The sequence below is a fragment of the Mirounga leonina genome, unplaced genomic scaffold (genome assembly GCF_011800145.1).
Source record: "Mirounga leonina isolate KUSES-001 unplaced genomic scaffold, KU_Mleo_1.0 Mir_176, whole genome shotgun sequence".
NCBI classification, from domain to species: Eukaryota; Metazoa; Chordata; class Mammalia; order Carnivora; family Phocidae; genus Mirounga; species Mirounga leonina.
In genome coordinates this window covers 39,323,314-39,338,196 of record NW_023270454.1, presented here as the reverse complement: position 1 = coordinate 39,338,196, position 14,883 = coordinate 39,323,314, and the positions used below count along the sequence as shown (strand labels likewise).

The window sequence follows — 14,883 nt, the reverse complement described above, 5'->3', positions numbered from 1 at the left end:
TCTCTGAAGATATAAGTAGCTTCTAGAAGTATTCGTCACAATAAATGTTACATAAGATTTGAGAAAAAAATTTAGCATTGTTAGTACAACCAGACTTAACAGAACTTCAATAAGACACTTAAAAAAACAAGAGGCGAGCTAGCAAGCTAGCATGTTGCTGGATTATAAATTTGCAGGCATTTCATACCTGGTTTTCGTTCTGACAATGTCAAGAATGGCATAAAACTACTAATGTGCTGGGGAAATGTAACTATAGCTAATAACAGATCACAAAAAAACCTGTGGGAAACACTCGTTTGCCCAAGTTTTAATTTCCCAAACACTCTGGGTCTAAATACCAGAAATATTTATACTAAAAACAGTGCATAAAGCCTATATTTTAAGATTAATTTGAATAATTGTCATAGTTTTTGTTATCTTACGTTTGCCTTTTTATCTTACTTTTAAAAAACCCATTCTCTTTCTACAGAAAAAGGTGGAATTAAAGATATTTTCTTTTTTCTTTGGGGAAACTGCTAAGAAAAAAGGAACCAATTACAATGCACAGCCTAGTCTTTACTTCATTCTTACTAACACAAAGATCTGTGCACATATGGAGTTCCATTTGTAAGAGACTTTCCCAGCCCTTACCTTGACTTCTGTTTATGCATCTTTCAAGTTTCCAGATACTCCATTTTTAAGGCAAGGAGGAAACCCCACTAATCAAGAGGCCCCTTCTCTGTTTCAAACATTTTAGGACCTGAGCCACTTTGATTATAAATTACGTATATCTGTAAGTTCACACACTCAATGGAGCTGGGCTGCCATTTAAAGGAAACAAATCAGCTTTTTGAGGATTTATACACGATGCAAGATAAAGGCTCGTATGGGAAACCAATGGGAAAGCCACTGGGATAAAATGATTCCAAGTTTCCAATTCTAAATATGGGAAAGAATTAATTAATTGCTAAAAAAAAAAAAAAGCCCTCTTTAAAGCAAAGTGTCATCAGTTCATGCTGAGATCCTTTTTAAGTACCCCCTCCCCCCAGGACTATTCTATAAACGTCCTTAAAAATAATGCACACACCTAGCATTTGCATAGTTAACACAGATCCTTCCATAGATCACAGGAGATAGGTATTACTACTATCTTCATTTTATGAGTGAGAGAACTAAGGTCCCAAGAGGTTAAAAGACCAAACCCTCCCCAATCACACAGACACAAACTTCAGGGTTTCTGGCTGAAAATGCACCCAGCCTCTCTCCTTTCTCTCCAAGAACCTTTGAGAGGGATGCTACCCTAAGCAGTTGGACTATGGGCTTTGGAAATAAGTGATATGGAGTGAACTAGCCTTTGTTAGTGAGAAAGGGAAAGGTGGGACATAACCTGGAGGTAAGGGGCAGAAAACGTCCCTTTTCTGTAGGAAGGAGTTTTGTGAAGATCTGACTAAAAAGGTAAAAGAGGAAGAACGGGCCGCACCGTGGCTGTTCTGCTCTGTTCCGTCCATTCCCTCTGGTAAAGGAAGATGACACTTTCCTGACATTTAATAAAACAGAGACCTCTTTCAACTCAGAATCTAGCAATTTTGTGAATGCTGAAATGCTACATGAAAAAGGTAGGCCACTAAGAATGTTATTTCCTACCTCACCCTAAAGCAGAGCCAAAGACTCTTGGACCTGGAAGGGGCCACAGATGGGTGGTTCTCAAACAGTGTTTCTAAAAATCCTAGGATAAGCTTCCCAGGTCCCAACAAATGTTTTGTTTCAAATTTAAGTTTTTAAGATTACTTAAGGCAATTGAAACTTTAATTTAAAAATATGTACCCTCACGTGTGCTCTAATGGAGACCACTAACGTTTACTTGGGTTGACAAGTTAATTCAGTCGGTTTCACCTGTAATACAGTTCCTCCTGTTATCACAGGAGTGCTAGAATTCTAGTAATATGTCATTAATAAGGAGGTGGTTGGCTATTCACTGATCTTTCAAAAAATTTAGGCCTGGGCACGTGTGTCCATGTACAACTATACAGTTGCGGTCCTACTAGAGTCGACGTGCATGCCTTAAATTTGGCTTTCTCAACCTCAGCACCACTGACATTCTGGGCAGGATAATTTGCCTTGGAGGACTGTCCTGTGCATCGTAGGATGTTTAGCAGCATCCCTGGGCTTGCCCCACTAGCTGCCAAAAGCACTGCCCCGTCATGAAAACAAAAATTCTCGGGGCGCCTGGGTGGCTCAGTCGTTAAGCGTCTGCCTTCAGCTCAGGTCATGATCCCAGGGTCCTGGGATCGAGCCCCACATCGGACTCCCTGCTCAGCGGGAAGCCTGCTTCTCCCTCTCCCCCTGCTTGTGTTCCTGCTCTCGCTGTCTCTGTCTCTGTCAAATAAATAAATAAAATCTTAAAAAAAAAAAAAAAAGAAAGAAAACAAAAATTCTCTCTAGACACTGCCAGCTGTGTCCTAGGCACACCTGCGGTTGAGAACCACTACCTTCCATTAAATGTCAGGGTGGGTTCAAGTGGATCTGCTTTGGTGAAGCTTCTCATCATGGCGGGCAGACCGGCAGACAGATGCAGATATATAGTTCTGTCTGGGTCTATCATTTATAAAGCACTTAACAGGGGCCAGGAAGTATGCTAAGTGTTAGTTTGTTTGAATTAATTTATTTGATCCTCACAACAACCCTACTCTTACCCCCATTTTGCAGTTGAGGAATCTGAGACTAGAGAGAGTAAATAAATTTCCAAATACCAGTTAATGGAGCAATACTGAAGTAGTTACTATAGGATGACGGGGCTTTATTGCATATTGCTCGTTTTGTGTGCTTCTGATCGTATGACAAGGGATGAGGGCAGTTGCTAAATGTTGTCAACTTTGAAGCAAAAACTTTTCATTATTGTGCTCTTCTTTCGAGCGGCTGAATAAATTTAATTAAAGGCATCTTGAGATTACAAGGTGAATTGTTACAAATCTACTCTTCTTTGCTACAACATCCCCGTATAAATGTATTTCTGGAAACTGCAATCGGCAAAATAAATTTAGAAATATACTAGAGGCTGATGCTGCTATATACAACCTCCCCCCATCATAACGCTAATCCCATGTTTTGTGCTTATCAAACAGCAACTTTGCTGATTGCTGGATTTTTTGAATAAATAAATACAATAAACGTGAACTTAAAAAACAAAGTTCCATTAAAATTACACATTTTATGTGTTTTATATATTGAGTCGGCACTTAAGATTTTGTTTGGAAAAATGAGTTTATCGTTTAAAAAAACGAAGTGAAAACCATTATTGTTTTTACTTCTCTCATTTCACGATAAGTAAACACAGGCTCAGAGAATGATATGACCTGTTTAAAATCACACAGCTCATTGATGATGGAGCCGGAATTGGAGTTCAACTCCCCATATTACAAATAACTACGCAAGTTCCCTTGTAAGTCTATGTAAATATGTATGATCTGGCAGGACCAGGGGTTATCTGATAACCTGATGCACTTTAGGTGAGAAAAAACATAAATCGCCTTCTCAATTATAAGGAAAGCCAAGATGTAATTAAATAATAGTTAGAGTAGAGCATTGCTTTTAGATGTTAAGCATATTATATTCAAATAGAATGTTTAAAACATTAGCTAAATAATTTTTAAATCTTGCTCTCCAATAAGGTACACTACTTAATTTGCCTTAAGTAGTTTATAATTAGTGTTTGGTGAAGTTTGAACCATCTCCTATTTCTCATTAATCCCCACCTGGGCTAATCCTTGGCCACATTTCAGTATCAATGTCCTCCAATCAGGACCACACAGGTCCCCGAAGACAGCTACCATCACTGTATACACAGTGACAAAGGGAAAACAAAACAGGGCAGGGTCAAGGGTAATAACAATGAGCGGTGTCTCCAGAATTGTAAAATAAATAAATAAGGTTTTCCTCCGTGAACTAAACTAGCAAAATCAACACATAATGAGCAAAAGTCACTATCTGCAGCAATCCGCTTAACAGACAGGATATCTCCCTTGTCAAAAGCAGGAAGGACAAGTCCTGGAAAACCAATCAAGTCATGAGTAAATGCGAAAGAAAGCTGTATTTTAAATTCATTCTATTAACACGTACAACGAATGAAATGTATGAACAGCAGTGAAGTGATTTGTATGTATGAACAGCATGAAGTGATTTGAAACTAGAAAAAAGAAAACCTAAAGATTGGATAATGTATTTCCGACACTTTTCAGGGAAGTTGGTGACCATCTGCCCCAAATGACATCTCCTCTTGATTGTTACACTTGTCATTTTAAATTACCATGCCAACATTCTGGTTTATACATCAGTTTTTAAATGATTTTTGTCATTGTGGAACACCCAGAGAGCCTGAAGAACTCTTGAGCTGTGGTAGGCTATAAAATGGCTGTAACAGGGGTCGCCTGGCTGGCTCAGTCAGTAGAGCATGCGACTCTTGATCTTGGGGTTGTGAGTTCAAGCCCCATATTGGGCATAGAGCTTACTTAAAAAAGAAAAAAAAGCCATTAACAATTCCCCTCCCTGAAGCCCCACCCCTTTGTAATGTGACTTCCCAGCCCCTCCCATCAAGAGGTGGAGTACATTTTCCCACTCCCTGAATCTTGGCTGGAGTTGTGGCTTGCATTGGTCCATAGAAGGTGGTGGAAATGACGTTGGGCCAGTTCTCAGTCTAGCCTCCAGAGGCCTCGTGCGCTTCTGCTCTCTCCTTTGGAACCCTGCCGGGCTGTCATGTGAACGAGCCTGGGCTAGCCCCCTGAAGATGAGAGACCATGGAGAACAGGGAGAAGCCATCCCTAGCTGAGGCTATCCTAGACCAGTCTGCCCCTAGCCCATGTCAAAACGGATTTGAGATTTATGCCTGGAGAGACCCAAAGAAGCACCCTATGCTTCTTGGCCCAAAATGCCAGTCCACAAATTCATAAGCTCAATCAATGGCTATTATTTTGAGCTGCTAAACTGTGGAGTGGTTTGTTACTTAACTAACAGTGTGACAGACAACAGTTTCTAGACTAGGTCCTCCAAGCTGAGGGCTTGGAACATGGGACATGAGAAGACATCAAGGGACTCTGCCATCAAGGCACTCTTTGAACAGCCTGCTTACTTTCCACAGACCACCACTCTGCTTCATCTTCTTTCTTTCTTTTTTTTTTTTTAAAGATTTTATTTATTTATTTAAGAGAGAGAGAGAGAGAATGAGAGAGAGCGAACACATAAGAGGGGGGAGGGTCAGAGGGAGAAGCAGACTCCCTGCTGAGTAGAGAGCCCGATGCGGGACTCGATCCAGGGACTCCAGGATCATGACCTGAGCCGAAGGCAGTCGCTTAACCAACTGAGCCACCCAGGCGCCCCTTCATCTTCTTTCTTATAGCACTAAGGAGCTGCTTGCAAATTTTAAGTGAAGCAATATCACAACCTCAGAAAACCTGACTTCCAGAATATGACTAACGGCTTATCTTTTTTATAATCCATCGTGGAATGCACTGTGGATGGTAAAGATAAAGATGTTACAAAAGAAACATTATCTGCCCCCCCCCCCCATACACACCATAGCAACCTGAAATAGCTCAAGAGACCAGACTAATCATACACAAGCAATAGAATGAACTATGCAATAATACAACCACCCAGCCTGGGTGATAAAGACTCTAAATATCACTGGAATTCACAGGGGGTGAGAGGGTTGTCAGTAAAGACCAGAATAACAGGAAAAGGTTTTACTGAAGAAGTGGGAACCAAAATATTCTTCGAAGGATGACCAGCATTTGCATAGGCCAAACAGTAGGAGAGGGTATCACAGGAATGGGCCCCAACATTGCTAGAAATTCCCTACAAAGATACAAAACCACTTGTGGGTCACAGGAGCCTTAAAACAGTTCATTTAGTTTTCAGAACATTATTACTCTTTTTTGAAAAGTTCTGATTTCCCATTTTACCTAACAAGAGGAAGCTGCATGGAACTCCACAGTTCAAATGACCAGACCCCCGGAACAACATGAGTGAAGGCAGAGAAACAGCGATGAGAGGGTGTAGGTTTGAGCTGGTGAAGACAGTCAATATTTTTCTGGAGAGCAGTGAGGATACGGTTCCTCTGGAGAAAGGAGCCAGGCAGGGGCAGAGCCTGATACAAGAGGTATCAGAAGAAGAGTCCCGTTAGAATGCGTTGGAGGGCCTGGAGGGGGACGCTGGGGTGGAGAAGGCACCTGGGAGGGAGCTAAAGAGGCAAGCTGTCTAGGTGTGAGCTGATGGCCAGGAGAGGCTGCATCGGAGGGCTGGATTATAGATATACTTTCAAGACACAAAAAATTTAACCAGATTAGTGACCGAATTAGCATGCATTAGAAATGATGCCATGGTTTGAAGCCAAGGAAAATAAACAGTGAAGCAGACGGAGGTCAAAAGACAGTTCGCTCAACTGAGAAAAAAAAAATTAAGTAATAGCTAATTAAGTGGTCATGAGCCAAGGCTGCGCAGCTCGGCAGAGAGGAATCTTTGCTCTCTCCCTTGCAACTAAAACCTTTGAAGCCTCAACTTCCTCATCTGTAAAATAGGTTTAATATTAGTGACCCCCTTAGGGCTTTTAAGAGGGTTAAATGAGAAATTACATGAAGCTGTGGGCACAGCGCCCAGCTTACTATAGACACATTTGATTAGTAAGTGGTAACAGTAGTAACAAAGAGCAATAGGAGAAGAAAATATACTAATGAGGGAAGGAAGGAAATGACTTGGATTCAGGTTGGCAGAAACATAGACTCTGATAAATCTTCCCAGGGATCTGTCAAGATAAAAAATTATTCTCAGTGCAATTCTAGAACGAGGTATACTCTATCCAACACAGCGAGGAAAAAAGATCTGAATTCCAGTCATGACCTTTTTACAGCTAATCTCGTTGAGTCTTGGTCTTTGTCTACATGCTTGTCATGAGGCAATGTATTTGGAAATATGCCATACGCTGTAAAGCCCTACGGAACTATTAGTTGGCCTTACTGTTATTACTATTTGCGGTAAGTAATTCCTGAAAAGCCTAAAAGAATTAATGCAACTTTCAATGGTGTCTAACATACAGCATTCAGAGAAAGGCTCCATGCTGGGGACTCTTAACTCCGCACCAGCACGCCAGGGCAAAGAACAGAGCCAAGTTCAGTCGCACTGCCTCCTTATTTTGTGATCTGGGGTACAGGCAGCCTGGGGGAGGAGGGAATGTTGGAACCAGGCCCCCTGGATTAGAATCCCAGTTCCGCCACTTATTAGCAGCACAAACTTGGGCAAGTCTCTTAACCCCTGTTTCTCGGTTTTCATCTGTAAACTGGGAATCCTAATACTATGTACCTATATAGAGTTGTTATGAAGTTCAAGTGAGTTACGTGACACAGAGTAAGCACTATATCCCTATGAGTGATTGTTAAGGAAAAATAATCAACAATGAGTAGATGTCACCAAGTGTCCCCAGAAGTTTCAGTACAGGGGTGTACACCCCCAGGCCCCACTGTCCTGCTCCTTTTGTGACTCAGATCAGTCCTTGTCTCAGGGAGTAGCAAGTCATTGAAAAACAGGAGTCACACTCTCCCTCTCCTATGAATCGCCACTGGGGTCAATAAAATCCAGGATTTCAAAAGGGCATTCAGGCTTGCCTGCATGGATAAGGCCCTAAATGCTGCTTCCAATACCAGGAATTCCAGTCACGTGATCAGTGCGTGCCCATCATGAGAAAAGCAGGGCAGGGTTAAAAAGACGGGCACGTGGCTGGTTCAGTCAGTGGAGTGTGCAACTCTTGATCTCGGGGTGGTAAGTTCGAGGCCCATGTTGGGTGTAGAGATTACTTAAAAAAAAAAATAAAATGTTTAAAAAAAAGTAAAAATAAAATAAAATAGAAGGGCCAACTGAAGGCGTAAAGGAAGGTTGTTAAAAATAAAACCACTGGGGGGGCGCCTGGGTGGCTCAGTCGGTTAAGCGACTGCCTTCGGCTCAGGTCATGATCCTGGAGTCCCAGGATCGAGTCCCGCATCGGGCTCCCTGCTCGGCAGGGAGTCTGCTTCTCCCTCTGACCCTCCTCCCTCTCATGCTCTCTGTCTCTCATTCTCTCTCTCTCAAATAAATAAATAAAATCTTTAAAAAAAATAAAACCACTGGGGAAGGCACATTTAGCGAAGGGAAGTGGGAGCCCCTGGCTACTGGTATGGGAGTCTTACGGCATGACGGGCTGGCATTTACTTACAAGAAGGCTCATGTGGAAAGATGTTGTACTGAAAGCCAATCAGAGCCCCAGCCCCCAGGCAATGAGGGCTACCTGGTTTACAGCGCATCTTATCCCTCCTCCAGCGGCCAAACAAAGGCTTCACCGGATAGGGCAGCTGCCATTTACAGACTAACTATATTTGTAACTGCAGATGCAGAAAACTGTGTGAAATAGATGGAAGCAGAAGAACAAAGGCCCACAGGAAACTGCAAGACAGCACACAAACACGGTCCCCAACTCACCTGTCTTGGTCCAAGAAAGCCACTGCTATTACAGCAGAGCTCCTAATAAATCAGAAACGGTTCGGCCTGTACCCATTTGTAAGTCACTGCTTTAAAAATGCCATCTCTTCTAGTTAAAATTATTTTGGACTTCATTTTACAAAATTAATATAATGTGGGAGACAGTATGAATTTTTTTTTTTTTTTTTTGCCAGCTTCCATATTAAAAATAGTTGAAATGACTTGTATCTTTTATTTTGGAAAACCAGGGACAAAAAGATATTCCCAGCCTACAACGGCGCCAAGTTTCTGTCAACTGCTTGGTTACAATGTGGAGAGTTAGAATTAAATTTTCTATCTTGAAAAGTGTAGCTTTGAGGAAGAGAGATGATGTAAAGGCCGTTGCAAGCAACTTTTAGTCAGGTATCTGATGATGACACTCCCAGCCCCTTGATGCTCTAGATGAGTCTTGAGGCTTTCTGGTTCTAATGGGAGAACACACTAAGATGCTTCTTCTGATTCTCCTGTCATGAGGCCCCACAAGGAAGAACAAGGGGCTCAGTGGCCATGACTCAACCAGGCCTCTTATTCATGTCAACCTTGACCTATGGTGAATGCCTCAGACTCATCTCACACCACCCACTAGGCCCCTTTTCATGGTCCGAAATAGAAAGTAAGGAAGGAGAGCTGTACTGAAAAAACAAAAACAAAACCCAAAAACACCACAGCACCACAGCTGTACTGAAAAAACTGTATCAGGTACCAAGTGCGTATTCCACATCAGTGGGCCTCAGTCCCAGCTGCATATGAGAATCATTGAGGATTTTAAAGAAAATGCCAATCACTAGGCACTAGGTCCTTTCCTAGACCAATGAAATCCTAACTTCTGGGAACGGGGCTGGGCCCTTGGCATTTTTAAGGAACTCCCCAGGTAAGTATAATGTGCCGCTGAATTTACACTTGGTGCTAGTTAAGGGAGAGAAGGCTCAGAAGCAGCAGGAACTTAGGTGCTCCACGGTTGAGTGAGTGCCTCCCCCACCCCCATGTCCCGGTCATGTGACCACTGGATCGCCTGCTCTGGCATTCCACCCTCCGTGCCCGCCCGGGGTCTTCTGGCTCCCAAGAAAGAAATATGCAAACACACAGGGCTGCAGCCCTCCACAGCCTGCCTCCAGGGCCGAAACCCTGAGCGAAGTTTACAAAATTATTTTTTCCATCAGCCCAGAAAGCCAGCAGCCCGGGCTTCCTCATCCTCTTCCCTAAATCAGCTCCGGTGCTGAGCCTGGGAGCCTCGGTTCTCGGGGAGCAACATTAATCTTGAAGGACTACAGGATGTTAAGTGTGGGCTCAGCAGAGGAATAGTTGATAGATTGGAGAAGGGGTTTGATTTCACAATCACACAGACTGGGAAAAACCTTAAAATGGAGGTGGGGGAGTGGGGCGGGGGGAGAAGGATTTAGAGTCTGTTGAAAACAGCATTCTACCGGTGATTTTTTAATCCCACTGGGTTCCATGAAGTCATCCTGATGCTTAGTTTTAGTCGAAGGAGCAAGAAAGACTTCCCTTAATAACCAAGCAAGAAAGAATCAAGTGTTTTCCGTCTCTCTCTTTGGGAAACAAGTAGGTATGTGCACGCTTGAATCTGTCACTGTGTTCCAATTCTGCAGTCATGTGGCTGGCACAGAGATGCGCAGACTTGGTGCCCACAAACAGCTGCACCCTACGGTCCCAGCAGGTGCACGCGCAGAGCCCAGCTCAAAAATTCATTGTAAGAACAATGGCGCCGTTATGACGCCGAGGGACAAGGCCTGATACTAAGCACATACTGTACTACAGCTGAGGATGGCAAGAGCTAGAAACTCAGCCCCAGCTCCCTGGGATCTGGCCTTTGGGTCCCAGGATCATATTCTCAGACACGGCCACACAGAGCACCCCAGTGACAGCAGCTATAAATGATAAGGCCCGACCAACCAGAGAGTTGGTGGAAATTAAAGAAAAAAAAAAATTCCTCCAGAAAATGTATTCCTTTCCTTTTAACATATCTTCTCCTCCTGTGGGCTGCACGGCCACAGTCACCAAGTTTACATTTACATCCAAATATGCACACACACAAAAAATTACCGATGCATCTCACTCCCCGGTGACTTTGTAACAGGTTGCTAGGTAACAGTGCATACAAGTCAGGTTTCAGGACCTCTAGTAAGCCACCAGAAAATAGCTGCATGGGCCTTTTGCATAAATAGTGTGCATTTGTTATCTGTTTTCTTATGCCAATTGATCAGTCAGTAAATACTCCCACTGCCAAACTGTAAACAAGTCCCATCAATAACTAACTGAGAAAACAGATCACAGTGTGAGGCTTTGGTGCAGTCTTTCACCCCAACCTACCCCAACCTACCCGACTGGCTTCTCTTGAGTCTCTCCTGTTTGCAGTGCGGGCTCTCAGCAGGCCTTATCTTATGCTCCCTGAGATTGGGTCGGGAGCTAATTACAGCCTGAGCCCAGCAGGAGTAGTGTATCATACACCAAGTGTCTTATCCGAAGACCAATCCTTCCTTCATCTTCTCTCCCCTTCCTCCAGATTTAAAAATTTCTTACAGTCCTGGAGTAAAGGGAGTAACCCCATACTAAGAGCTACTAACTGCCCCCTCCCACTTAGTCTCCCCCGGTCTATTAAGTAAGGAAACATCCCATGTTTAAACCACACCAGTTGAATACGCCATTTGCATTCCCTCCCTTGGGAGTGCACTAGAAGAGCCCAGAAAAGGAGCCCTTTCTGCTATAATACTGGTGAGAGAGACCACCCAGGAAAAACCAGAGACGCACACCCTGCACGCCCCCTCCCCTGCCGGAGGTGAAGCCTAAAGGATCAGCAGCAAAAGGAAAACTAGAATCATGCATTTCCCCACATTTTCAAAAATGTTTAAATATAAAACTCGAAGACTCTACAAGCACATTTTCCCCTAGATTGGGGTGGGAGAAAGTAGGCGGAGGGGCAGAGAGGAGGAGAGGAGAGAGCCACCCTCCCATGTTCTTCAAGGCCACAGGCAGATCCACTTGGCTTCCTGTGATCTGACCATTTCCAGTGGAGGACTCTGCACTCACGCTGTGGGTTGGCGGGTTGGAGCTCCTGGCTGTAACATTCCCTGCCCCAGTTGACTCCCCGGCTCATTTCTGACGCCTCATTTCCTGTCCCCTACCTTTCCTCATTTCTTCCAACTAGTGTTGTGTGCTCCTGAGGGGCAAAGATCTAGGGTGCTGGGGACATTCCAAGAGACCTGACTGAAGTGTCACTGAGCAAAGGGACTTCCAAGCGAGTGAAGCTGGAACCTCTAATTCACCTGGCAATGACATTTAGTGAAATGCGACTCACAGTCCATTTAAAGGAAGGCGGTGACCAATTATTCTCCATTTAAAAGGGTATTGTCAATCTCCAAAGAGCTGAAATGGCATTTGGAAATCATCGTGGGGACTGCCATCTTCACTGAAAGACAGAACCAACTCTCAGCCGACCTTTCCCCACCCACCGCATCTCTTTTACAATTTAAAATCATACTTTTAAAAATGTAACATGTAGCAGCACAATCCCACGTCATGTTTTATCATTCCCAAACAGTCAGGAAAAAGCGCTCCCTCAAGATTGCCACACCCCCTATGCAACTCCACAACTTAATCAGAGAAATTGGGGGAAAAATAAAGGACAAAAAACACAAAGAAACACCATGTGTAATCTGATGATGAACATGAGGTCAATTAATAATAAATTTTGATAACATATTTCATCTTCTTTCCAAAAGGCAGTGGGGTAGTTGGGAAAGAATATTTTTTTAAAAAGTTGTTTGTTCGTTTTTTTTAATTTCACTTTACATGAGGTACCTAAAATAGTTAAATTCATAGAAGCAGAAAGTAGACTAATGGTTACCAGGGGCTGTGGGGAGAGCGGAATGGGGAATTACTATTTAATGGGTATGAGGTTTGGTTGGGATGACGAAAAGGTTCTGGAGATTGATGGTGGTAATGGTTACACAATAGGAATGTACTTAATGCCAAAGAACTGTCTACTTAAAAATGGTTAAAATGGTAAATTTCATGTTAGGCATATTTTATTACAATAAAAATTTTTCTACTGGAAAAAATAATGTAAAGATAATCTTTCATTTGCACAAATTTTAAAACTATAATTCCTAACAGTAGTCTCTGTATATATGTCCTTTAAAACTCTTTCAAATTAAGGCAATAAAAAACTTGCATAATGCAAAATGAGACGTTCCGAATGAGCACTTTAAAAGAACCAAATGCAGAGACAAGTTAAATATGGCCCAAGGTCACACAAAGAACTATCACCAACTTGGCTGACCATGTGACCTGTCCCCCACAACAAGAACCCATAAAGGGGAAAAACCGGAAGGAAATCAACAAGCCCTGTTGTTTCTAGACCCAAACCACAGCAATGCCTACTTTCAAAGGACTGGGCGGTGGGGGAAGTCAAGGAGAGAATTTATGAAAGTGCAAACGATTAGAATTTAAAGGGACCTTGAAATCATCTAGTACTACCAGCTCATTTTACAGATGAGAATCCTGGTAGAGAAAGAGAGAAAGAAGGAGAGAATACAACCCTATTGAAGTACCTGACAGCTTCATGAGAAAATCAGACGCCATCTTAACAGAGATGTCCTGGCTGAACAATGCTGACGCACTGTTGGCCACATACTCGGAGGGGTCTTTCAGCTTTGTGTGGTTGGCCGGCCTGTCGACAGCATTCAGAGTAAAGGAGGTTGGCAGGCCGTTATCTTCCTTGGGTTCCTCCTTCACCAGCAAAGGCGAGACGCCAGCCCCACCCTGGCTAGTCCTCTCTGGAGTGTTGGACGTCATCATGGTCCCCACTAGCTCTGTCCCTCCTCCTTCCCTTTGCTGCCCCAGGCAGGCACTGTCACTGAGGTGGGGAGATCCCTTGACATCTGGGTCTGGGATCTCCTCCTTCACCTTGGCTTCTGTCCTCAGGAAATGCTGATGGCAACGCATGTGGAGTTTCAGGCTGAAGTGGCGTGAGGAAGTGAAAGGGCATAGCTGGCACTGAAAGGTCTCTCCCCGGTCCTGGTGCTGATGAACCTGACGAAGAAGCAAGAAGAATGAGCTCTCCACCATGTGCTTATGGAAAATGCCTTGTTGTATATCCAGACTACTCATCAACCATTTCCTCACAGTACCAAGGGCTGGCCCAGGAAACAGAATAACCAGAGCAGCATTTCATTACCGTGCTCCAGCTAATGAGGTCCATCCCTAAACATAACGCGGATCCACGTAGCTTAAGAGCCCATGATTAGAGCCACACTCACAACGGAGGATGCTGTCTGCCAATGGAGGCTGTTTTCCGGTGAATCCTCCTAATATTCTAGTCATCTCATCTTGGTGGGTCTTCAGAGAAAATATAAACCCAGCACAGTGCGAACTTACATAATTACCAGTTGGGGGTCAAAAGAGGCAACCTGTCAAGTAATTCCTCTCACAATAATAATAAGTTGCACATACCCGATTATTGTCACTCAGAGAATTAGTTCTGTTTTGCAAACCTAATTTCAATTTTCAAAACGCTTCTCTAGGTAATTAAGAATGTGGAAAATGAGGTCTCCGGGGTATTCCCGTTTCACAGACAGGGAGACTGAGACCCCAGAGTAAGTGGCTTGAGCAAAATCACATACAAAACAAGCAAAGTAGAGTGTGAGAAAAACCAAGGTCTGATCCCCACCAAGTATTCTCGGCAAGATGAAAGCAATGTTTCCAAATGTGGTTCTATCGGGCTCCAGATTCTGCTGTCTGCAATGAAAGAGTGCAGACTTTTAAATCCAGTTCCAGTCTTGCAGGCACAGTACCTGTAAAAAATTGGAAGAAGCTTTTTTCTTCCTGTCCCTATCAAATGTAGTGCTTGAAAAAGTGAGGAAATCAATCACTAGACTGAGCCAGGCTTCGAGCTGGCAGGTGCTCATCAGCTCGTAACTTCCCCATTGAGCTCTGCCAATGTACTTCAGTGCTGACCTGCTACACCCTGCTATTTCAGGACTGCCCCTCCCTTGCGTAGAAACTGCCAATTGTGTAGATTTGGGCCAAATGATTCGGGGAGCTGTGGGATCTGGACAAGCAAGTGACTGGGAATCAAAACCAAAACAGAACTGACACCTCATCTTCCAGGAGTGACCTAAGCGGGATTTGAACCCAGGTCTAACGAAGGTTAAAGGCTAGTTCGTTAATTCACTGCACCACCTGGCCCCTCTGCGTAGGCTTCCTTTCCAAGAGAGCGAGTTTTACTACAGCTGTTTACGCATTCTGAATGCAATCCAAAAGCATTATTCACCAGCCAAAACATACTTTTAAATAATGTTGAGTGACCAACAAAAGCAAAGAAATTAAAAGTTAATGGTGAGATCCTGTCGC

At 43.5% G+C, this 14,883-nt stretch overlaps 1 protein-coding gene across 1 annotated transcript in view; it reads right to left on the bottom strand.

Annotated features, from left to right (window-relative positions):
- ZNF827 (zinc finger protein 827) overlaps positions 1 to 14,883 on the bottom strand; it is a 167,463-nt gene that overhangs the window by 108,311 nt on the left and 44,269 nt on the right. The window contains exon 4 of the mRNA XM_035022959.1: positions 13,083 to 13,563. Coding sequence (XP_034878850.1) covers positions 13,083 to 13,563 — 481 coding nt within the window. The remainder of the gene's footprint in view (positions 1 to 13,082; positions 13,564 to 14,883) is intronic.